We start from the raw sequence: 25,722 nt of genomic DNA, 5'->3' as shown, positions 1-25,722 counted from the left end.
AAAAATCGACTATTTTTTTTTTTTTCAAAACCCGCAGTGAAATATCTTCCTAGTCATGAAAAAAGAAGCCTGTGAAAACGGGAGCTCTTAATATCAATTTTGAAAGGTCGCTCATCGTATATTTCTATTTTACGTTTAAATAACATGGAAAAAAAAACTTTTTTAGTTTGGAATTTTTCACCTTGGCAATGGCTGATTGTACGAATAAGCCCAGCATATATTTTTGTAGGGAATTTAACGATCTACAAAAAAAGTTTCTTATCATTTTTCGACAAATCCATCTGTTCAAAAGTTATTGGAGCTCGAAGTCAAGTAAGAGTAAATTTTGATATCTTTTTACTTTTCCCGCAAAACTATCATACTTATTATAAAATGTCATAGAATAATTTTTGTAGACAATTTTATTTTCTACAAATTATCATTGATAAATTTTTTTCAAATTCTGCATTGTTTTCTAGTTATTTCCATTTTAATGTCAAGCTCCTAAAAAATAGTGTTCTGATCGATTTTTAGAGCTGTTATATGTTATTTGGCAAGTGTGTTAATTTTGACTACACACTTGGTTTTAGAGTATAGTTACTCTCTAAATCTGAAACAGTGAAAACCACTGAAAAGTAGTGTATATACACTAGGGTGATTAAAAAAAAAAATTTAATTTGTTTTTTTTCGCTCTTACCCCCCGAAACGTTAGTGGTTGCCTAGAAAAAAATCCTCCCAAAAGATGGGCTATCTAGCTCTACTCTAAAAGGTCGCTATTGTAATTTTAATTTCCCATCTAATTAACATGTAAAATTTTACTTTTCACTAAAAGTGTAATTACTCGTAAGCTGCTCAATATTTTTCAAATTTATACAAAGACTTTCAAAGCTGATTCCTCAAGCTTTCCAAAACCCTATGATGAGTCAAAATTATCCCCAATTGAAGCTAGCAAAAAAGTTTGGAAAATCCAAAAGTGCACGACTCATAATGCTTATTTGATCGTAAACATTAAAATATTCCGAAAGGGTAATGTCGCAGGCAAAATAAAAAAAATAAAAATAAATAAAATTTGAAGTACAAATGTTATTTATTTATATAAAAATGATAAAAAAAATAATTTTATTTAAAATAAAAAAAAAAAAATAATAAATTTCAAACGTAAAAAATTCCGAAATTTTTCGCCGTACGATCTGTGAAAAATTTTACTTTTTTTTTCTATTTTTATTTTTCACTTGTTTATTTATTATTTTTATTTATTTATTTATTCGTCTAATCTCAATTTTTTATATTTTTATTTTCGAAATACCCGCGCCAAATGAATCGGTTAAAAGTATGGCGCAGGCACACTGGGTGATAGTATTAGAAAAAAAATACCACGCATGCGCACTTGTTAAGACGAATGTCCACACATATTTTTTAGGCTAAAATTAAAGAAAATGCGATTTAATTTTTTATTAATTACAATTGCATAACACAAAGTTAGATATCCATTTTCGAAAGCAAATCCTTCTAGGGCAAAACGAGTCATTTAAAAAAAAAAATGGAGTTAAATTATGGATTCTTTTTCGAGATATTGTGTTTTCAAGCTACAAAATTTTTTTACTGCTTGACGGGAAAATATTTTAGTTTATTTTAATGATTTTCTCGTTTCTATTGCACTGAATTTGTTTTTGAAAATCGCAGAAATAATCTTTATTACATTGACTGTAAATTGGTGCATCATGTGAGATGTTTCTGTTCACTAATAAGACGATAATAACAGAAATAGTTGTAGAAAGGAGGCGAATAAAAATTTTCGATCGTAAAGCACTCCCTAATGCTTCGCATTATGAGTCGTGCAAAAAAATCAAAAATTAACAATTTCATTTTGAAATACAAAATCGATATATTCAGATAGCTTCGATTGACGTTTTAATTATAATCATATATAATTATGTACGATTGTCGAAGTAGTAAATAATATCTGTATTTATATGAATTATTAGAGAACCATATTCCATTAGTATAAGTGACAACATTGAGATATTAATCCTTTTTAATTAAACCAAATAATCCCAACTTAATTATTTTAGTAGTAATTTATATAGATATTTTGAGTGACGATATATTGAGTCCATGCATATGATTATATATAATGAATCATCAATGCTGTATATATATATATATATATATATATATATATATATATATATATATATATATATATATATATATATATATATATATATAGATATATATATATATATATATATACATTAGGGTGGCTCATTTGAAACGCCTATTTTTTTTTTTGCTCCATTGACGGAATATTGTTCTAGACATAAAAAAAAAATTTTCCACAAAATTTGAGCCCTTAATTTTAATTTTAAGAACTCGCTAATTGAATTTGAAATTTTCCCATTCAACATTTCAACATTTCGATTATTTGTTATGCATTTTTGTCTGTAAAGGCCAACTAAAAACGAGAATTTTGAATAAAAAAACATTGAATTTCGACCATTATTACGAAAGTTATGATCAAAAAACCATAAAAAGAGCGGTTTTTTTTTAAATTCGATATTTTTTGAACCATTAATCAAAAAGATCTCAAAATTTACCGGGAAGCCTCGTTTGAGGGGTACTAAAAAATACCAAAAATTGAAGAAAATCGAAAAAATCAATTTGTGAAACCGTCCGATTTGGCGTGGAATGCCCCATAAAGATAAATTTTTTTGAAGTTATATTTTCATGAAAAAATAATATGATGTCCAAAAAAAACATTTAATAAATGAAAATTAAATTATTGATTTAACAAACCATATACTGCAAAGATATCTTGAATTTTCATATGTATAATTCCATTTATTTCAGAAACAACAGATTTTACAGCCTTTTGGCTTACAGGACCTTTTTTGTAGCAAATTTGATTTCCTACAAATTTGTCATTTACCTTTTTTCGGTAACTACAATATTTTCTACGAAAAACTCAAAAAATACGCAAAAATCGCTAAAAATCGACTTTTACATTTTTTAACTCTGACCCCGTTCCTGTCACATAAATTTTACTGTAGGAACTTTTAAAGTATAAAGGTTCCCCTACAACTTCTGCCTATGGACAGTAAAAAAACGTGAAATGCAGCAGAGCTATAGATAATTAAAAAAAAAAACCTCCACTTAACATGCTAAATGAATGGGAAAATTTCAAATTCAATTAGCGAGTTCTTAAAATTAAAATTAAGGGCTCAAATTTTGCGGAAAATTTTTTTTTTATGTCTAGAACAATATTCCGTCAATGGAGCAAAAAAAAAAAATAGTCGTTTCAAATGAGCCACCCTAATATACATACTTATATACAACCAGGTTTAGCTATTTTTTGGATCTGATCATAAATAGATATTTTTGTATAATTATATATGATTACAGATATAATCATTTTTTCTCGGGATACCACTAATTCAACTAGTGGTATATTAATTTTGTTAAATTTTTATTTTGTCAACTATCAATTAAACTCAAATTCCCATTACTCAAAAAATGTTCAAAGGTTTCGATAGTAATTTAAAAATATAAATCGATATCGATTGATATATGGATATTTATAAGTTTATAGATAAAAAGACTTGATTGTATCTATCTAATGAATTCTATTGTAATTTATGTACACGAAAAAAGAAAACAGGAATAATTGACTTTCTGTTGAGTATTTATAACAAATATTTAAAGTAATTTTATAACAGGAAAATGAACATCGATTAAATAAAACTTTACAAAATCATAATTTATGAAAAACTAAATTGAGCAGTACAAATTTTACATTATAAATTGTAAAACTTCGTGATGGCTGAAGCATCAAATGGACTTAATATACATAATTTAAAAATTACAGTGTAAAATGTAATAATTCTTTTTTATCCATTATAATCTATTTGATAGCTCACACTTTAAATTTCATTCTAATAAGTTAGTAAATAATATAATTCGTCATTGTAATTGTTACTTTTTTGGCAAATGGTAATTTTCACACTTTTTAAGATGAATAAATGATGTTCAATGCAACAAAATTTCATTTATCAAAGAACAATAATATATTAACATTTCATAGTATTTGATTTACATTTTAAAAACGTAAAATATACTGCTTATGTTGCAAAAAATTTTTTGCTGTGTATAATGTAAAAATTCGAGTTTGCAATTTAATTTTCATAGTTTTGAGATCGAAGAGCTTGTTTTTACATTTTATACTGTAATTATTCCTGTTTTCTTTTTTCCGTGTACAAAACCAAATTCATCATTAGGTGCATTATTTTCGTAGGATGTACCTATTCTATTATTTAAGTTGTGATCCCATGAATTATTCATATCTATAACTGTACAGTAGACTAGAGGATAAGACTACAATCCAGCAATAACCAGAGTTAAGCAGCACCGACGTGGGACATTGATTGGACGGATGACCCCTCAGTAAAATAATAGTTAACTGATAATTAATGTTTTGTTTTTAAATTTAAATTTAACTGACATTTATATTAATGAAGACAATAAGTTCCCATTCAATTACTTAATTAATAATTTCCAGATATTTTAAATGAGATTTTATAAATGACTGTATTCTTTCATGCATAATTATATATAATTATATATGATCAGATCTGGCCAATTTTCAGATCTGATTATGTATAGAGTCATAGATAATCATATATAATTATGCAAAATTATTTTTCATCGGGCATAAGAGAAAAATATTTTGTTTTACGTATACGGAAGGTGATTAAACATTAGTTACCTTATCTTGTTTATTTTGATTGTTACTCACAACATGGTCAACACTTGAACTTATCTAACTCAATTGTCTCCTGAGCTTTTTTTGGTTTCCAAATAAAGAGTGATAAAAAGTCAAACGTTTCTACTGCACTTAGTAATTTTATTTATACTTAACACAGCAATCATTTTGTTGTTCATTAAGTACGAAAATTATTCTTAGATCATTATGCACTTGTCGAGAATGTGGAATAAGTTACAAGTACTACAGTTATTTTAATGTAAAAAAAAAAACGATGGACGCACAATATAAAAAATGCATCGGTTTCAAGATTTGTGTGCAACTAACCGTATAAAACACGGAACTTACTGTCACGGTTATGGAGTGTGAAACTTTAACAAGCTACCCTCAATGTAACGTTGCAATTCAAGTTGAGTATTGTCGGTGGGAGAGAGTTTGCACTTGGCAAAGTAACGCCTCGAATACGGGATTGGTTGGCAGAATGAGGAAGAATGGATTGGTTGACGAATTTACCACGCCCTCCAGTAAAATGAACCTTCTATTTTTTTTACTAATCTTTTGAATTATCTCTAACTAATTGATTTGCATGTGTATCTTCATACACAAACATATTTTTTTCAATAGGCTGATGTGGAAAACGAAGTTAGTAACATGAAAAATAATTTTAAAAAGTGTACTTGATTCTACTTTTTTTATTAAAGTAATGACCCTGATTAAACAAAACGATTTGCTCAATAATGAATGTGTGTCTTTACAGTATTAAAGTGAAATCATTTTGAATTGTTTTTGTAATCAGGGGACTCATTAATAGATTTATAAATTTGTACCAAAAATGACCACATCTTTTGAATTAACTAAGAAACCCTAAATTTATTTGGTAAGATTCACAACACGAAAAAATTATTCTTTTTGGAAAAATATTATGGAGTCATACGTATTTACAAGAATGAATCCGATTAAACCAGAACCAAAAAAATAGTAATATTTATAATAATGAGAATCACGCTTAAAATTGCTTAGCTAGCATGAGATCGAATCCCACTTACATTATTTTTTTCCCAATTGCGGTTTTCAATAATAGGTAAAAAAATGAATTTATAAATAATATACAATTTTCAGAAATGTTATAAAATTTTATGGTATTTTTTTATTCGAATATTACATTATTAATTTTTTTTTTTTTTTTTTCTTTTCCTAAAGTTCAAGGTATTTTTATCCATAGCAATTTCAATTTCATACAAAGCGAAAAATTCTATTAATTTTTACAATAGCCTCATGAAATATACAAGATTTTTGATAATTTTGAATGGCCAAAAAAAAAAAATCGTTAAAATAATAAAAGTTTTTATAAATTCATGCACAATCTTATAAAATTTGCTGAACTATTATTAAAAAATCTTATCAAGTATGATAAAATTTTAAAAAATGTAAATCAATTTTCTAGAATTTTATGAAATTGTATTCAACCCTAGCGTAATTTATATTCAACTATAATTTTTAAAAATCTATATATAGTTTAAAAAACTCAAACAAAAAGAAAACATACATACAGCTGCGACAAAGTATACATGAATCCGGAATTTTAAATGAATCTGTAAAATTCTGACTTATACTTCAGAAAATCAAATTAACATTGATTTTTTGACACAAAAAAAATGTTACATATTTAATGTTATACGAGCGAGAGTAAAGTATTCAATACCGGTGTTTCTTTGTTGTATATATTTGATTTTTTTGGTGTATAATTTTTCTTAAACTTTAGAAAATTTTCCTGAAAAATCATGGTAATTTTATCGTGGGAACGTTCTTTCCGAAGTGCGTACACCGCATTACTAAGCAGCCAACATCTGGAAGTGATTTAAGAGTTGTAAAATGTAAGTAAATTTTATCTACCTGTTGAGGACAAACCTGCTGAGTTTGAAAAACAGTACAGGTATATAATACATAAATATATTAGGATATTGAAAAAAAAAAACAACAAAATAATTTTTTGATTTGAAACAATGAAATTCTGTTATTCAATATCTTATCAACTATACCAAGTGGAAAATATAAATATTTTCAAAAAAAATTAATTGATGTAAGTAATTTAGTTACTCAAATAGTCTCTGATTGAAAAAAATGATTTAAACCCATGCTAAGAGTATATTAGACCGATTAAAGAAAGGACTAGTTTTTTATATCTTAATTATATCGAATATATTGTTGGAAATGACGAAAATAAAGTAACTGTCTTACTTTCATTTAAGGGGTTAGGGGCAGTCAGAGACACGAAAAAATGAGAATTTTCAGTAATTTTTTTTTGCTATTAAATCATTTTATTTTACAAAAGTAATAATATGGCATTATTAAACAATGTTTTGACTTGAAGTCACGAAAATTTGAAAAAAAAAAATTTTTAATTTTCAAAGTTATAGCTGTCTGTGTCGACCCAGTTTAAAAAAAAAGGTCCTTGCGGTGACTGTCATAAGTCCTTGGAGATTCATCTAAAATTAATCGGATGAAAAAAATTAGTTTTATAAACAGATAATCCTGGGCCTGATCAAAGCTTTTTTTTTTCAAAAATTAACAAAATGGCGGTCTTAAGTAACTGTTGATTTTTTCCTGAAAATCTAGAAAAAATTTCCTGAGGCCGCCATTTTGTTAATTTTTGAAAAAAATAAATCGGTCTGTCAGTTGACCCTGCGGGCCAGCCCCAAAACTTCCCGCTGTTTTCGAGCTCGTTGAGCTCGAAAACACTATTGTGAATACATTTTCGAGCTCTTCGAGCTCGCAAATACTTTTGTATGCCATTGTTTTGTAAAAAACCATTTTTTAGCATTTCTTTCTCCCACGATATCTCGCGAACGGATTAACCGATTTTGATGGTTGAGGCGGCAATCGACGTGTTTTGTCAAGTTCTAAAGCTGATCAAATTTTGGATTTGATTTATCGAGTCGTTTTTGAGATATTTCAGGAAAAATAAAAAATTTTTTTTTTTTTAATTCTTTCGACAACGGTTTCTCTTGAACTAATGAACCGATTTTGATGGTTGAGGTGGCATTCGACGCGGCTTATAAAGCTCTAGAGCCCAGTCCATTTTGGAATTAATCCATAGAGCACATTAAAAGTTATCCAAAAAAAACATTTTTGAAAAAACTTTATTTTTGAAATATCTCTGAACGAGCGCTACCGATCAAGCTCAATTTTCTCTCGGCTTCAAGATATTGACAATCCGCGTCGAATGACACCTTAAAGTTCAAAATCGGTTCATCCGTTCAAAAGATACAGGTATTTACATACGTGCGTACGTACGTACATACATACATACATACACTCGGACATCATCGTGAAATTAGTCAAGATAGCTTCCTAGGACCTCGAAACGTCGACATCTGATGGAAATTCGATTTTCGTAAATCGGACCGAAACCAATAACTTCCCGAATTTTTGAAAATTTACAATTTTCTTAGCGGGAAGTTAAAAAAAAAAGCTTCGATCAGGCCCAGGATTATCTGTTTATAAAACTAATTTTTTTCATCCGATTGATTTTAGATGAATCTCCAAGGACTTATGACGGTCAACACAGACAGCTATAACTTTGAAAATTAAAAATTTTTTTTTTTCAAATTTTCGTGACTTCAAGTCAAAACATTGTTTAATAATGCCATATTATTACTTTTGTAAAATAAAATGATTTAATAGCAAAAAAAAATTACTGAAAATTCTCATTTTTTCGTGTCTCTGACTGTCCCTAACCCCTTAACTAAAAATTTTCTTAAATAATCATAATTTTATTGTTTAAAATTACAATAGTTGAATTATTTGAATTTTAGTCTAAAAACTATTGGGTACCATCAGAAAAGCCTAACAATAAAAGTGGCTGAAGAGCAATGTGGCTAAATGTAAACCGGCTAAAAGAAAAGTTGGCTAAGTTATATAGTGGAACCATAAGAAAAGTACAAATTATTAATCGCTCAACCAATCATTGTGGCTGAAAGTTAACCGTAGCCAATCACAAATGTTATACATAGAAAAGCGGCAACATATTAAAGTGGCGACATATATTGTAGGTACACATACAATTGGTTTCATAGCCATTGAGGCCCTATATCAGTACGGCTAAGTTTTATTTCGTCCATATATTCTCAAAATTGACTGTCGATATAAAATCACCCGTCGATATCAAAAATTTCAGTCGGTAATAGAGAAAGTATGAAAATTAGAGAACACTGTAAAAATTGAATAAAGAAAGAAAATTTGATTTTAATAGTAAGCTTTATAAAGTAAAGTTCAATAAATTGATATAATTATAAACATTCTGTAGACAGAGAAGAGAAAATGATATATTGTATTATACCCCCCGAATATCAATAAACGAAAGCAAAATAATTTTGATATTTATATTTTTCAAATTAATTTTTAATTGTATAGTTTTCTCATATTGATTATATTTCATAGAGCTTAGCTGTTTAGATTTTGATTATAAAATTATATGATGCCAAACAAAAATTTTGATTTAGTTTTTTGGTTAACCAGCTTTTATTTTATTATATTCATTTAGAAAAAAATTTTTTTTATAACATGTATGCTACAGTCGTTGACATAAAAAACTAGCAACTTTCTAAGCTGCTTTTTTTTAATGATTAATTTATTAATGATTAAAAATTATTAATGTTATGATTAAAAATACATAGTTGAGTCCACAAAAATACATAGTTGAGTCCACTAAACAATTATCTAATTTATAAAATTAAAACTAAAAAATAATCAATAATACTTAATTTTTTGTTGTTTTTATTTATTCATTAAATCAATTTTTATTATTAATTAAATTATTTAATGAAACTTATAAGTTATTATGTAGGTTCTACATTATCAGCAGGTTGTTCAATCTTTTGCGTCCTTAGCAACCGGAATCCATCCCAGTCTCGAGCATTCCGGATGGTAGCAGACATAGAGTTTAAAATATCCCTGTCTGTTTTTAATTTTTTTCGTATTACTTCTGTAATTTTTGATTGAATTTGAGTGATTAAGAAGAACTACTATTATTAAATTAGCTACAATAACAAAAAACTTTACCTTCTATGCATTTATAGAAACTAGTATCTTTAAATATCAATTTGCTGTTTTCTCCTTTACCTCGTTTTGACGGAACCATCATCATAGCTAAATCTTGTGTGATATAGCTTTTTATCACAGCAGTCATGTTTTTGTTGAGGTTATCCCCTTTATTAATCAACTGATACAAACGTTTTATCTGAAAAACATTACATTACGCAATATGAGTAATATGTATTTTAAGATAAGAGTTTCTTTCAATTAAATCTACTTTACTTACTACTTCAATACGAAACTTGAGGTCAGTATTAAGCAGTTCATTGAAATTGGCAAAAATTTCTTTGGTTTCCATTGGAATATTTATCTTTATGACTTTTTCGCCGCCAGCAGCTCGAGTCCCTTCATGTCCATTATTACCATCATCATTGCTATCGTCTTCAACAGCATTACCACCACAGGAACATTTCTGTTTTATAATTTTTTTTAATTTCTGCCACATCATCAGTAAGTTTGTCCAACAATGCTGAGTTTTGAACAAGAGAACTGTTCACTTGGCCAATTTGTTTGCTAAGAGTCGTAAAGTATTTTATAACGCCACTATGTGATAAATCTGTTAAAAATCAAGCCGTAGAATATTTTAAACATTAACATTTTTTTTTTAATTTCAAATTGTCGTTTCAATTACTTCAATTTTAATATTCAAAACTTACCTTTATCAATTTTTATCTGTTTTTCGTTAATCCCCGTGTTAATTTCCATAGATAGTTGGGATAAATGCTGCTGTTTTGGAGGTTTCTTTAAATCCGAGACACTGAAAGGATCATCTCCGCCAATGCTGCTATTGCACACCTCAATCGCGAAAGCGTTAGGTGTGCTTTACTGTCACTCTCTCACTCTCGGCCCTTTCACGGACTTTAAATCCTCTCTACTTTCTTTATAGTACACCAAAGTTGTTAATGATATATACCATTTTAAAGGAAATTTATTAAGGAACATTTTTCAATGCAATCCATATTTGATTAATGATGTGATTAATTTAAAAAAAATGATTTAGTCCGAAGCCCTCAGTGCGTCAATTATGGTGTTCGGACTCGTCTAAACACGATAACTTTAGAAAAACAAGACTTATCGACTTATTTTTTTTTTTATTATCTGTGTATTTCTGATCACAAGAACCCTTTCAAAAATTACTATCTGAATCCTTTTTGTTTTGGTGTAATTAATAAAAAACGTGAAAACTGATTCTTCGTGAAAAATTTAGCTGCTATTTTTACTGTTGTTATTATTTTTTTCATTGTTTCTCTCTATCAACTACTGGTGCCAGCACTAGCGTATCAATATGTTTGAAAAAAAAAGCGACATTTAAGACAAACCAAGGCGGGATATTTAGAAAAAAATGTTAGTAAAAAAATATTAAACTGAAAATAAGAAATAAAAATAAAAAAATCAAATTGATAATTTGTAAGTTGAATAAAAGTTCATAACAAAAAAAAATATATTAATATTATATAATAATAAAAGTAATGATTAAAAATAAATTGAGCGATTGAGGTGTGCACTTTTGGATTTTCCAACATTTTTTAGTATCATCTAACTTCAAATTTTTATAATTATTTTCTGGTGATATATTCGACTGCTTTCGATTTTTCAATAAAATACTTCGTATTGAAGAGTCTCTTGATTCGTGGGACGAGCTCGTGCGCAATAATTCATCGTTCTTACTCTGATCATCTATCCGTAATTTTCTAGAGTTTGACGTAAATTGAGAATTTAGCTTCAACTTTTTAGGATTATTTTTGTTTACTTTTTTCTTCCGCTTTTTATGTTGTAATACACTTATTGATGAAGAATCACCTGATTCGTGGGATGAATTCGTGTACGATAGTTCACTGGTATCACCCTCATCACCTGTCCGTAATTTTTAAATTTTGCCGTGAATTTCGAATTTTCTTTATCTTTACCACTCGTTTTTCTCTTTTTTTTCTGACAACGGCTGCTTGAGGGACTCTCAAATTTTTTTTTCTCTAATTTAAGAAAAATAAAATTGAAAAATTTTTGATTGCATGAAATGTAGATTTTATGAATTAAATAATAAATATCTTACCTGAGTTGTTAAAGTCCAAATGATACGATTCTAATTTGTTTTTCAAGTCCTTAGCGGTAGTTGCAGTTGTTTTTATTTTTGTCAGTGATTTTTTTTCTTTTAAAATTTGTAACTTCACTGATTCGTCATTATCAGTAGTGAATGCATCAGGTTTGGTTTTTAAAATATTCAATCTTTCTTCAGCTTCTTTGAAATTGGCTATAAAATAAATATACGTAGCAATAATCAATTATTTGTATTTATATTTTGATGTATAGTATTACTTACCAGGCCGTCCACGGATTTCGACGGGGTAATCAGGCCAGTCAGGTAAAGGATCCTCTGATTTTTTAATCATTGATTGCAATAATTTATGTTTCGACTGGTCATACGGCCCAGGCATGAATTGACAACGAAAATTATCATTTTCGACACTGTAGGTTAACCAATTAACCGGTACAACATCAACTTCTTTATTAGATTCATTGTTTAAAAACAGTACTAAGTAGTATTTTGGCAGCTCCCTAGAAACAAATATCAAAATTATTACATAAAAAAAATTATTACGTAAATAAATTATTCCTGAAAATATAATTGCCTACGCGTTTATAACTAAAAATTAGAAACCTTTGTTTATTTATATTTTACTGATCAACTCCTAGTTAATTTAATAGTCATTTTTTCAATACAATAAATTATTTATGAAAAAATTACACAAGTAGCAATTTAAAAAAACTACGAGTGTAAATGTTTAATAAAAATTTTTTTAGTAATTATTAAAAAATAATAAAGAAATATTCAGATTTCTATTGACTTCAGTATCAGAAGTTTTAACATTGATTATAATTTCTTTGTTTGCGGATTGGAAAATTATCTTGCACTCGTCAACCACTTATATTTTAATTAATTAAATTTTCAATTTATCACTTTCAAAATACTTACAGTTCATTATTATCGTTCAGATTAGACATCCCAGACAGGAAAGTACTACGGGCCCAGGCTTGGCCCAACTTTGTAGAACCTTGGGCCAGGCTTGTAAGCCAGTCTTGGCCCGGTTCTGGTAAAAGTCTGGAATGATAATCTCGGGCCAAGCCTGGTTGCCAGACCTGGCCCATGCTTGGTTACCAGACCTGGCTCGTGCTTGATTACCAGACCTGGCCCATGCTTGGTTACCAGACCTGGCCCGTGCTTGATTACCAGACCTGGCCCATGCTTGGTTACCAGATCTGGCCCGCGCTTGATTACCAGACCTGGTCCATGCTTCGTAGCCAGGTCTGGCCCAAATTTAATTATCAAGAATTGGCCATTAATTAAATAATTAAATACATAAATATATGCTTAAATTTCTTTTTTTATTAATTGTTATAAGACTGTAACAAAATAATTTTAAGTACATGTCATTCTTTAAATTAAATAATTAAATACATAATTATATGCTTAAATTAACGTTAAATTTATTTTGTTATTAATTATTAGAAGACGGTATCACAATCATTTCTAGTACATGTAATTTTTTTAATTTAATAATTATATACTTAAATTAACGTTAAATTTATTTTGTTATTAATTATTAGAAGACGGTATCAAAATAATTTCAGGTACAAGTCTTTTTTTAAATTAAGTAATTAAATACATAATTATATGCTTAAATTAACGTTAAATTTCTTTTGTTATTAATTATTAGAAGACTAAAGCAAAATAATCATGAATATATATTATTTTTTAAATTGTAATGATCTGTATTTTTATGTTTTATTTATCGTCGTTTAATTCTTCCGAAATTTGTATATTTTTATTTCGCTGAGATCGACCACCGTCTCTGTCTTTTGTCCCTGATAAAAAAGTACTTACCGCAGTCAGTACTTTTGGTTTTTCTTTAGAGGCATGATATTTAGCCGTCAAGAATCCTACAACAATAATCATAGTAGTAAAATCATAATTAATATTTAAATAAAGCATAAACTTACTTTCCAAAGCATTGAAAGTCTCAGTTTCTTTGAAACTTTTTTTTCTGAGACTTTTAATTAATTTACCAGCCCCGCTGTACTGCAATTGTACTTCTTTTTTGATGATTTTCCACATTATCTTATAGACATCATCTTCGCATTTGTTGCATCCGGCCGAGACCATTTGAAAGATATCAATCTGTGTCATAATGGGTGGATAGTTTAATAATATTGAAACCACTTGTAAATAATAATTAAATAATTCAGAAGTAATATTTGAATAATTTGTAAATACCAGTGCTTTTTTTTTCTCCTCATTGTTTTTCAATGATTCATCGAAGGTTATAAATTTTTCAACATCATCGAAAGGCAAATCTTCGCCGATGTTCTTCCACGCTTGATGCTTTCCTGGTGGATCAGCTGAGTATTGAACAACTTCCAAAACTTTCTGAAATTTTTGTCCGATATGGTAATTAAGGTTTTTTTTTACGCTGTACATTTCAGTACGAATAACACGTTGCAGATATTTTGCGAGATCGTTGTAATTATTGATTCCTAGAAATTGTACAATAATTAATTATAATGATGCACTGAAAGAAAAACTATCTTGATTCAAGAAAAAATTTTTCTTCAAAATGTGGTTCTTGTTTCAAAATTTTCAATTGTTTTAATTCAAGAAATAAGTCCTTGAACCAAAAAATTGAAATTCTCGGATAGAGAAAAAAAATTCTTTGTTTGAGAATTTGATTTTTCGACGAAGCCTTTTTTGTTTTGAAACAAAATTCTGACATATTTCGCTCAAGAATTTCTTGCTCTTGGATTAAGATAGGCAAAATGTAGGTTTAAGACATTACCGACTCGTTTCGAGAATGGCGCGATTTTTAAATCAAGATATCAATTTACTCAGCTTGAAAAAAAACTTTTTTTTTTATTTTAAAAATAAAAAGTTTTAAAGTGATTTTTTAGGACTACATTCATTTACTTCAGATATGTTAAAGTAGAAATTTATTTAAAAAAAATTTTTTTTTTTCATTACTTTAACAACATCTTCCATCAAGGAATTATTACTTGAACCAAAAATTTAAAATCTTAAAATAATAATATGACATTTTTAGTTGAAGACAAGTGGTCTTGCTTGAAAAATTTGATAGTATCGATTGAAGATAATATAGTTTCGGGTCAAGACACGAGAGTTATCCATCGAAGATACAAAATCTATAGAGCCAAGAAAATCTAAATCAAGACAAGAATTTCTTGAAGCAAGACAACTGGTTTTCTTCAGAAATAAATTCTTGGCTCAAGAAAATATTTCTTGAGTCAATATAAATTTTCTATCAGTGTGTTATTATCCAAAATTGAAAAAAAAAATTCTAATGACGCTGAGATTAATTTTTACTTTTGTATTTTTAATCAGGCTTTTGACCATCATCAATTCTCTAATTACCTAATGCTATACATCAGGGTGGCTACAAAGAAATGATTTCAGAATTCCCTGATATTTTCCGGTTTTCCAGTAAAGTTTTTTACATTTTTTCATGATTTAGAAATTTCATTTGTATCATTTAGATGTTCAAAGTTTTTATAATATTTTCATTTTTTAATAATTAAATTTGATAATTAAATCATGCGAGAAAGCATAAAAAATGGCAATAAAAAAATTAATATTGCCTACTTTTGATTATTCGTTGCTATAAATGTATAAGTTAAAATATTTATGAAGAAATTTTATTATTTAAATAAATTCTAAATACTCTAGTTACAAAAATCAAGGGATATTCAAAAAATTTCAAATTTTTTAGTAATTTTCAACAGTTTGTAACTTGAAGGAAAATGGTCGTACAATAAAAACAAAAAGTCAAAAAGTCAAACCGTGCACAATAAAAAAATTTAAAGACCAGATCAGAAAACTAGACACTTGAAGCTACAGTTTGACTTTTTTGTTTTTGTCGTATGACCATTTTCTTTCGAGTTACAACCTGTTGAAAATCACTTCAAAATTTGAAATTTTTTGAATATCCCTTAATTTTTATAACTAGTCTATAATTGAAAATTTTTTAAATTTTGAACTATTACAATTTAATTCCCAGATACTTTTCAGAATTCCCTAACATTTCCATGATATTTCCCGGTTACATTAAATTCCCGATATTCCCGGTTCGTGGCCACCCTGTACATTTATATATAATTACGCTCAACTACTATTTACAAGCATTAAACAAATACAACAATAGTAATGAAATAATAATACTGGTTCTCTTACCCTACATCTGTGAAAATAAATTAAGATTTAAAATGTAATAAACTGTAAGTCTGACGTTGATGTCAAACAGCTTTGACTTAAAAAAAAAAAAAAAATAAAAATTTATGAAAAATCACACACTAATAAAAACTTATGATCCTGAAGTTAGAAGACAATTAAAAATTTTCGGATTATTTTTAACAAATCAATTGCAATAAAAAATAAAAACTAAAAAGATGCACATGTAAAAAATTAAAAAAAAAAAACAGGTGCAATTTTTTTTAATTTATCGTTTCTAAAAAAAATTTGAAAATTATTAGACATCGGCAAACTTCAGATCGTTAAAAACTGTTAAAAAATAAAATTGACTTAGATAACCAGTTAAAAGGTCAACTACAAGATAATACATTGAGATAATAAAAATATTAAAAATAAAACGAGTGTGAATGTAGCAGGTATCAGACAAATTTAAAATTATAATCAAATAGGGTAAATAATTAAAAAAATAATATTTATAAAAAATACACTTGTTAATTTCAAAATTTTTTAAATGCGCATTTTTTAAAAATTTTATTTTATTAGTTAATTACTCGATTTATTTATAATTTTAAATTTGTCTGATGTCTGCTACATTCACACTCATAAAATAAAGCAGATGATGTACATCAATACTTACTAGCTTTGCTAATGACGTTGACAGGATACTTTATCCACGTTTTACCTGGTGCGTATTTCATCTCAATCCATTTTTGCACATTTTCTTCTTGATTTTTTGGCGGCCAGTAACACACAGTTTCGTCCTCGGTCAGCCAACCAATCGGAACTACTTCTACCGCTTTTTTATCATTAATCCATTCCTCGAACTCAACTACTGCATATTCTTTCACATCATCTGACATTTTTACTAATAAAATTAAAATTAATACACAATAGTTCAGAGAAAGACCGAAGATGTACACTGAAAGACGCTGCACGCACAAGTGACTCTTAGAAACAAAGAACTGACTGCATGTAAGAAAAATTGACCAGTCAAGACCTGCTAACGATATATAGATATTCGACACTAGCGTAACGCACGAGTTCCAAAGAGTCTAGGACTAATACCTTCTATTGTCTCGATATATATGTATATACGTATACTTATACGTATTATGGCTTGTAGTCGTTTAAAAATAATCATAATAATAAAGAAAAATAAACTTGCCAACGTAGAATACAATGAGATCAAATTTTATAAATTTGATTTAGTATTTTAAAATAAAATTAATTAAAACTTTTAAATAAAAAATTAACAATTTATTTATAATAAAAAAAACAAAAATTTTTTAATTGATTGAATCTGTAAAATGACATAAAATTTGAATGACAATAAAGTTAGCAGACATTTAAAAATGTTTTGATTATTTTTAACAAAAAAATAAACATTAAAAAAAATATTTTGAAAAATTGCACGTATAGTTCATAAAATTTCCGACATGTGCATTTTTTTAGAAATATTTTTTTTTCATTATTTATCTGTTAAAACAAATTTTTTTTTCAATTTCAAATGTGCTAACTTTACTATCATAAAATTTGAAGTCAATATAAAGTTTTAAATAATTATTTAAAATTTTGAAATATGATATATATCTCAAATATATTCTACGCATCATTTCGCAAAAGAATTTAAATATGTAGTAAAGATATAACAAATTGAGAATTATTTATGTTTAAGAGTACACATTTACGTTTAACATTATTAATTTTTAAGAAAATTTTTTGTTTATTCCAAGAAATTATTTCTAATAAACCAACATCAACAGATGAAGTTGGAAAATTGAACACTTCTCTTGTTCTTTCTTCTACTATGCCGTATATATATAAATTATTTATATTTTCTTGTGCAACGTAATTATTGTTAATATTAAGTATACTGTTAATCACAAATATTTTACCATTTTGCAATTGCACTATATTGTCCGGATGCTTACAAGTCAGAGTGATACCATATAATTTAACTTTTCCAATCTTGATATAATGATTTTGATTATATTCAATTGAATTAATAACAGATCCATAAATGCACTCACATAACGTGTTTTTCTTTTTTACTTTTACATGATCAGCAGACTCTAACTCATACAGTCGGTTTGCAATTTGAGTCAGTGGTTTGTATGGTGATTTAACTAAATGTTTAAATAAACTTATATAATTTTCACCCCAAAATGCCGATATTTCACTGAGGGGAACTTGAAAGTGACGAACATCATCTGCAATGTGTATTAAATTATGCATGTTTAATACTTAAGCAACTTGGCCATATTCTGATGGCAATAAACTAAAAAAAAGTCTCAGCTGATCTTGAGCGTATTCAGCGTATCTTACTGCATTCGAATTGTCATTTAAAATTCTGCAAGCAACATATAATAATGAGAAATGCCGAAATTTGTTTTCAGACAAAACATTTTTAAGAACCAGAGGGCCGATGTACAGTAAGAAAAACCGAAATTGGGTGGCTTTCCATTTGGAAACCTGATCAATATCATAAAGTTTTCGCTCAAACTCAACCGGAATGTCTGATGATATGGATTGCATAGTCTTCCTCAAAATTTCGACCTTAGGTTTTTTTAGTCGAGCTTGATGTTTCTTCACAACTAATAATTTTTCAAGTAAATTTTTCATTACCCCGAGATAGAGTAAATGCATTGAATCTAAAGCTACATCATGTACTGGATCAAAGTCTTTTAATTTTGTTAATTTAGTCTTGATGTTCTCTATATGATGCTCTGATTGATGTTTATACTTGAATGATTCTTTTGTTCGTAAATCACAATTCATGTTAGGATAGACACGCTTACGATTTTTAGTAGTACCTTCTACAGTACACCTTTCACATGCGAAAAAACCACCGGGATTCTTTATCGCTTTAATAAAAGCTCTCGCAGGTGAATCTGCGACTACACAAAATATCTTAAATGAATATTTAATTTCATTTAAAACGAGTCCATTCAATATGTATTCATTTGCTTCTTTGACGAGGTCCTTTAAAAAATTTTTTGCAGAGTAAGGCTTGGAGTCACCGCAGTATAATGCAACCGTCACAAGTATACTTTCGTAATTACGGTTATAAACTTTTAAAATAATAGGCCATACTTGAATTGATGATCTACTGTATATTGAAATTCCATCAATGTGGAGCTGGACTGAAATAGTTTTTTCGGTATAAATATCTGGAGATATTATTTGATGTAATACATTTTTTATCCCAATATAAATATAACTTCCAGTTGTTTCTCGTTTGCTCAAAACCGATTTCATTGGGCGACAATGCTTGGTTTTTAATAATTGTTGAGAAGTTTTCGGCAATTCCTCATGTCCTTCCTCTCGTAGTATTGTTAATAACTGTGTCACCATGTTCAACGTATTAATATATTTAAATTGTCTAAAGTCCAACAACGAAGTTTGTCATTCAATGTCTGTTTTGTTTTAACTTCTTCATTATTATGTTGTGACGAACTATTTAGAGCCTGATCTGGAAGTCGATTATCGTTGTTATTATTTCCAGTAGAATTACTGCTACTATCAAAATCACTATTATAATTATTATCATCAGAATCACTATTATTATTACTATTAGAATCACTATTATTATTACTATCAGAATCACTATTATTATTACTATCAGAATCACTATTATTACCACAGTCAAAATCACTTTTCAACGTCTCTAAATTACCTGGTTCTGAATCACTAGGATTATTAACCTCACTCACACAGTCGTTAAAAATTTCATTGCGTAAACTTTGTTTATTCACAACTGTTTTTATTTCACTTAATGCACGCCACCTTTTAACACGAAGATAAGAATCAGTCATAGTTATTTAACAATATACAAAAACACGGGAGGAATGTAAATAAACAATATCCGTCTATTTTTGCAGGTTATCTTACTCGAATCAGCTAAAAATTCGATTAATTGAACGTCAATGTTTCTCGTATTATAATCGATTATTTTGTCTCGATGTTTTAAAAAGTCGATAAATCAGTTATTTAATATTGTTTATTTTTTTTTTTTTCATTTAAAAATACCGAAAAATTTTAAAACTTACACATTTTCGTTTTTAATTTAATTTAATTCTATTTATTTTATTTCTAACCTTATATGTAATAGTTGAAACTGATACTTTTATTGTTATAAGAAATAATTTAATAATTTAATAAAACTGTAGATTACTTTTCATAAATTAAATGTTAGCGGCCTTATTTAACTAAAATCATTAAAAAGTAACTAAATTTTCCAAAAATAGCGTGACCGACAAATAAGAAAAATAAAACATCGATGTTTTTCGATTATTTTAATATAAATCAATTATTCGAACAATCGATTTTTTTAACGTCACCTATGTCTATAACACCTATATCTTACCATTGAATAGCCAAACCTGGGTTAGCCAGGTATGGCCCAAGAATGGCTAATCATAGGAATGGCCAAGGCCAGGTTACCCATGCTTGGGCCAGTTTTGGCACGCCGTTGAATGGCCAAACTTGGGTCTGCCAGTATTGGCCCAAGGATGGGTAACCATAGGCATGGCCAAACTTAGGGCTGCCAGTCTTGGCCCAAGGATGGGTAACCATAGGCATGGCCAAGGTTGAGTACCCAGTCATGGCCCAGACATGGGCCAATATAGGTAAGCCCAAGTTGGGTTTCCCAATGGTGGGCCAGGCATGGCCCCTTTATCCAACTCTGGGAGCTCCTGCATGGGATTATCAATCACAATCATTAACCGTTCACTAAATAAATCACTTTAACCGTAAAATAAAAAGTATAAACTCAATCACCGAACATAACTTGTCTTGACTTGCTCGCGCGGTTCGTCAATTGGCTTCAATAAGTAAAACTCCTTTGTTTTCGGTCTCACTCTGTCGAAATACAGAATAGTGCGTGTCTACCCTTACTTTAGCTACACATATATACATACATGTATATATAGAAATACATATGCATGACACGAGGTGCAGCGCCACAGCACTTGACTTACACTACTACAAGTATACAGTGTGTGTGTTATGCTCGCACGTGTAACTTGATATCTGAGATTCCTCGTATTTCTTTGTTAATACGAGGAATAATAATTTTTTTTTAATAATAATCTAAAAACAAAAATAAAAAAAGAAAAAAACATAACAAACGTTTATATTTTTAATGTTTTTTAAAATGTCTTAAAAAGTATCACTACTATAATATGTATATATTTTATTCATATAATTTTAATATTGTCATCTGCACTCGTATTATTTAATTTATATGTTAAAAAAAATATATTTGAGACACTTAATTATTATTATTTGAGTATTATTGTTTAACTATGAAATGTAAATATTAAGTACAGATAATATATAAGTATTACTTCAATGTTGTCATCAGCACTTGCATTAATTTAATTTACATGTTGAGAAACACTTTATTTGAGACTATTCTTATAACATTTTTGTAGTAGTGATCTCCCACATGTTAGCTTATATTATTTTTTACATCACATGTGTAATAATGACATCACATACTCTCTTTTTTTATTATTTACAGTGATTTCAAAACATACGATTTTTTTATCTACATCATTCAAAGGATATGTTACTGTTGGACACCTTCTTTCACTAACGATCCACATGTTCAAATACTCTGAACTACATGGATATTCATAAATCGGACTGGTTTTTTAAAATTTTGTGCCTCTTATACAAATACGATTTTCCCCAGAAGGTTTAAAAATATATGAAACTTTAATAACTTCTTTATTTTTTAATATAACGGTATTATTCGGATGTTTTGATGTAATAATTGCTCCTCTGAATTGAATACTTGTGATAGGCGTATTATTAAAATCATCTTCATGAGATTGTTTAATAATTTTAATATTTGGTGGGATTGTGACGGTTTCAATATTTTTAAAGAGCGATTCGTTCATCCTTCGACAAAGTTGTAAGAGGGGTTTATTTCCATTACGAATAAGTCTTCATAACTTTCCGAGCTCCCCGAGTAAAAATGAAAATATAATTTTATACGAAAAAATTATAAAATTTTGTCGACCGCCGCACCACTGCTGCACCATACCGCCGCACGATCGCTGCACGACCGCCGTTTGGCGGACTATTCCGTCGCACCACGGCTGCACGACCGCCGCACCATCGCTGCACGACCGCCGCACCACCGCTGCACGACCGCCGCACCAATGCCTAAGCGTAGTCTCAATTTCACCGAAAAAAGGCATATATATGCTAAAATATCTTGTGATTAATTAATTTACCATGCAATAAATAATCAATAAATGATGATCTTTATTTTCGACAAATTTCATTAAATAGCGTTACACAAATTATTTCCAATGAAAATATATATAAAAAGTTAAGGTTTTAAAATTTAAAAAGAATTTAAGTTTAAAATTGAAGGCATTAATACACATTTATGAAATGGACGGATTACTTGATATCCTAACACAAAGACTTGTTATAATCGTGCATACGTTGAATTATTTTTATCATTGTTAATATTTGAGTTGTTGTTATTACTTTGGTTATCGTAATAATTGTTGTTAATATTTTGATCATATTGCGGCGGAGGATAAACGTCAGTCGGGATGTGCGCATTGTGACTTACATTGTAAGCGACTCCTACATTATACTGTAGATAGGGTGGATTGTACGGATAATTATGATGATTATAATTATAATAACCAGCATATTGATGTTGATTATAATTTTGATTTGAAGGCGGATAATAATGATAATCAACTTGAGTATGATGTGAAGAATTTCCAAAGTTACCGTTCACATTACTTTGATTTTGTTCATGATCATAATCTAATGCTGAAGTAGGTTTTTCGACGTAACTATTGCAATTTTGTTGTAAAAAAGTGCTAGTTGATTCTTCTGATCCATTTTGCTGAACTTTATTCTCTTTAATCGCATCAGAGCTGGGTACTTTAATGTTGTTGTCAGTACTTTCTTGATGAAGTTTTTCGGCACTTGAAGCTCCTCCCGATTTATTGGGCTCCAAACTCAATTGTTTAGTATCCTCACAGATACTCGTGACTTCTATTTTTTCCGGTGTATTCAATTTACTAGAAGATGGTTCGTCGCTACTCTCACCTGACCCTTCTTTAATAATGGATTTATGAGATTTCAATACACAGAAAAAACAGTTAACTTGGTTCAAGAAAAATATTGTCTGCCGAATTTTCTTTCTTGATTTAATAAAAGTAAAACACTTGATTCAAAAACTTTTTTTTGGTTCAAGACAGTAAATTCTCTTGCTCCAGAAAAATTTATTTTTGAAGCGAAATTGAAAATTTCTTGGTTCAAGAAAAAAAATTCTTGGCTACAGAAAAGAAGTCATCTCTTGCCAAAAAATCAACGTTTTGAACGAAAAAAAGTTTAACTTCGGCCAAAAAACTTTTTCTTGCCCCAAGAAAAAAAATTTCTTATTCCAAAAACTCAAAGTTTTGAACGAAAAAAAGTTAACTTGGGCTAAGAAAAAATTTCTTGGCCCAAGGAAAAAATTTTCTTGCTCCAAAAAATAAACGTCTTGATTAAAAAAAAAAAATCCCTTGGGCCAAGAAAAAAATTCTCTTGCTCCGAAAAATAAATTGCTTAAGTGAAAATAAAAGTTGCTTGGGCCAAGAAAAAAAAATTTCTTGCTCCAAAAGCTGGCTTTTTTAATGAAGACTTAAATTTTTCTCAGTCAAAAATGTATTCTCTCTCCGAAAGGTTGACGTGTGGATTTTTTTTATTTTTTGTTTTTATTTGACACGTAATTTTTTGTGTTTTTTTTCCAAGCAAAATTATTCAAGACTTGAATTTCAAGTAACTTTAATATTAAATATTAAAGTCATGAATCATGATGTATTATAGGATATACTATAGTACAATTCAAAAGGGTACTTGTAGTTCTGTCAAATGACAGAAGACTACTCGAACAAAATCGTAATGAAATTTGGAATATAACACTTCTGAAATAAATGTCTCACCAGGGACACTACATGTCGTAGGCGCGATCTCGTGGCGAGCACCGAACTACTCCCGCTGCTGATGTCCAGCAGCGGTGACTTTCCCCTTCTCCATATCGATCTTTTCTCTCAAGAAATTTGTTCTCTTGGCTTAAGCAACTTTTGTTTTCTTGGTCGGAGAATACAAAAATAGTTGCGTAAAAAGAATAATACTTGTTCCGAGAAATTTTATTTTCTTTAACCAAAAAAATGCAATATTGCTACAAAAAAATAATTTATCTTGCTCCAAAAAAAATATCTCTTACTTTAAGAAATATAAAATCTTGAAACAAGTGAAAATTTTTTGATTTAAGCGTAAATATATGTTGTCGGTCTATTGTTGTAGGTCTACATAAACTTGTAATATTAAATTTGAACTTTAGTAATAAAATTTACTTTTTTTTTTTTTTTTTTAAATTAACTTTAAAAAATATAATGACTTAGTCAAAAACTGCTGATCACGTCTACACATACTATGTCATGCTGCTTACCATAACATATGACTAGTAGTTTAACGCCATCTAGCTGTAGACTTCGAAACTACGTTAGCGTCCAAAATTTAAATTATCCAAATTAAATTGACTAATATCAAAGTCCTAATTTAGGAATTTTCAAAAACAAAAAAAAAATTATATAAAAATATAAATATAGTTAAAATAGAAATTGATTCACGAAAGTATAGATTATGGCGACAAATTAGTTATTAGATAATCTCCCATACTGATTAAGCAAACCATTGTATAAATTGCTGAGATTGTTTGTGTCACTCTTCATATTGATGGTGTCTTCCAGATGATTACAAATCATTTCACTGATGTTTTTCTTAAGATAGTTCGATTCCATGTCCAGAATTTCCACGTTGTTAAAATTGAAGTTGTGCCCCGTGTCAAAGTGGTGCTTAGCTAAAGCAGTCTTTTGTGGTTTCAGAATGTTCATTGGCTTGCAATCATGCTTGTGTTGGTAAACTCGTTTATGCAGCAATTGCTTAGTTTGTCCAACGTATGACTTGCCACATTCACAGGTGATTTTATAAACCAATTCAGACTGTTTGCCCTTAGGAACTTGATCTTTCGATTTTGTGAACAATAGACCAACCGTTTTTAGATTGTAAAACGCCGGTCGCCATTCAGTCCCTTTGAAGCATTCTGAGATCCTGGACGATAGTTGTCTTATAAACGGAAATCTGAAGAAGTAGAATTTAGTCTTTGCATGCCTATCTCTTGCTAAGTTGATATCCCGTTTAAACTTTGCTACGCATTTGTCGATAAAGCCAGTTGGGTAGTTGTTTCTCCACATCCTTACGAGATACGAGATAATAATTTCATTTTTACTCGGGTTGTCACGGCGGTGGTGCAGCGAATAGATAAATCTTTAGTCGTCACGGCGGTGGTGCGGCGGTAGTGCAGCGGATAGATCAATTCTTTACTTGTCACGGCGGTGGTGCGGCACTTGTAAAATAATCAGATTTGTCACGGCTGTAGTGCAGCGGTGGTGCGGCGCTTAAAAAGCCGTGCAGCGGTGTTGCGGCGGTGGTGCGGCGGAATTCTGTTTTTACTCGGGTTACCACTTGATCACTTTCAAAGGGGTAACCCGAGTAAAAACAGAATTCCGCCGCAACACACCTGCACGGCTTTTTAAGCGCCGCACCACCGCTG

The 25,722-nt window shown here is 29.1% G+C and overlaps 5 protein-coding genes across 6 annotated transcripts in view; all 5 read right to left on the bottom strand.

Moving 5' to 3' along the window:
* Positions 1 to 5,108, bottom strand: part of LOC130666774 (single-minded homolog 2) — a 96,073-nt gene extending 90,965 nt beyond the window's left edge. Inside the window, exon 1 of the mRNA XM_057468034.1 lies at positions 4,742 to 5,108. The gene's annotated coding sequence lies outside the window, so the exon portion shown is untranslated. The remainder of the gene's footprint in view (positions 1 to 4,741) is intronic.
* Positions 5,109 to 9,576: 4,468 nt separating this feature from the next.
* LOC130667157 (uncharacterized) lies at positions 9,577 to 11,331 on the bottom strand. Its single transcript, XM_057468645.1, has 4 exons — positions 10,489 to 11,331; positions 10,059 to 10,388; positions 9,800 to 9,977; positions 9,577 to 9,722 (listed from the first exon to the last, which is right to left on the bottom strand). The coding sequence occupies exons 2-4, from the start codon at positions 10,278 to 10,280 to the stop codon at positions 9,577 to 9,579; spliced, it is 546 nt and encodes a 181-aa protein (XP_057324628.1). The 5' UTR covers positions 10,281 to 10,388; positions 10,489 to 11,331.
* LOC130667156 (uncharacterized) lies at positions 11,327 to 12,832 on the bottom strand. The gene is made up of 5 exons (XM_057468644.1): positions 12,804 to 12,832; positions 12,150 to 12,385; positions 11,883 to 12,080; positions 11,633 to 11,802; positions 11,327 to 11,523 (listed from the first exon to the last, which is right to left on the bottom strand). The coding sequence occupies exons 1-5, from the start codon at positions 12,830 to 12,832 to the stop codon at positions 11,506 to 11,508; spliced, it is 651 nt and encodes a 216-aa protein (XP_057324627.1). The 3' UTR covers positions 11,327 to 11,505.
* Positions 12,833 to 13,539: 707 nt separating this feature from the next.
* On the bottom strand, positions 13,540 to 20,095 carry LOC130666793 (homeobox protein 6-like). 2 transcript variants are annotated; one of them, XM_057468061.1, is made up of 4 exons: positions 16,723 to 17,189; positions 14,103 to 14,362; positions 13,829 to 14,006; positions 13,540 to 13,768 (listed from the first exon to the last, which is right to left on the bottom strand). In XM_057468061.1, the coding sequence occupies exons 1-4, from the start codon at positions 16,943 to 16,945 to the stop codon at positions 13,614 to 13,616; spliced, it is 816 nt and encodes a 271-aa protein (XP_057324044.1). In that variant the 5' UTR covers positions 16,946 to 17,189; the 3' UTR covers positions 13,540 to 13,613. The 2 variants fall into 2 exon arrangements, with proteins under 2 accessions (XP_057324044.1, XP_057324045.1); XM_057468062.1 differs by lacking the exon at positions 16,723 to 17,189 and adding an exon at positions 19,553 to 20,095 and having other exon boundaries at positions 13,549 to 13,768; positions 14,103 to 14,138.
* Positions 20,096 to 22,530: 2,435 nt separating this feature from the next.
* LOC130667155 (GATA zinc finger domain-containing protein 14-like) lies at positions 22,531 to 25,363 on the bottom strand. Its single transcript, XM_057468643.1, has 2 exons — positions 24,802 to 25,363; positions 22,531 to 23,177 (listed from the first exon to the last, which is right to left on the bottom strand). Exons 1-2 carry the CDS (start codon positions 25,361 to 25,363, stop codon positions 22,531 to 22,533), a joined length of 1,209 nt encoding a protein of 402 aa, XP_057324626.1.
* Between the last annotated feature and the right edge of the window lie 359 nt (positions 25,364 to 25,722).

Source organism: Microplitis mediator, chromosome 4 (genome assembly GCF_029852145.1).
Source record: "Microplitis mediator isolate UGA2020A chromosome 4, iyMicMedi2.1, whole genome shotgun sequence".
Lineage (NCBI taxonomy): Eukaryota > Metazoa > Arthropoda > Insecta > Hymenoptera > Braconidae > Microplitis > Microplitis mediator.
This window is presented reverse-complemented; position numbering and strand designations above follow the sequence as displayed.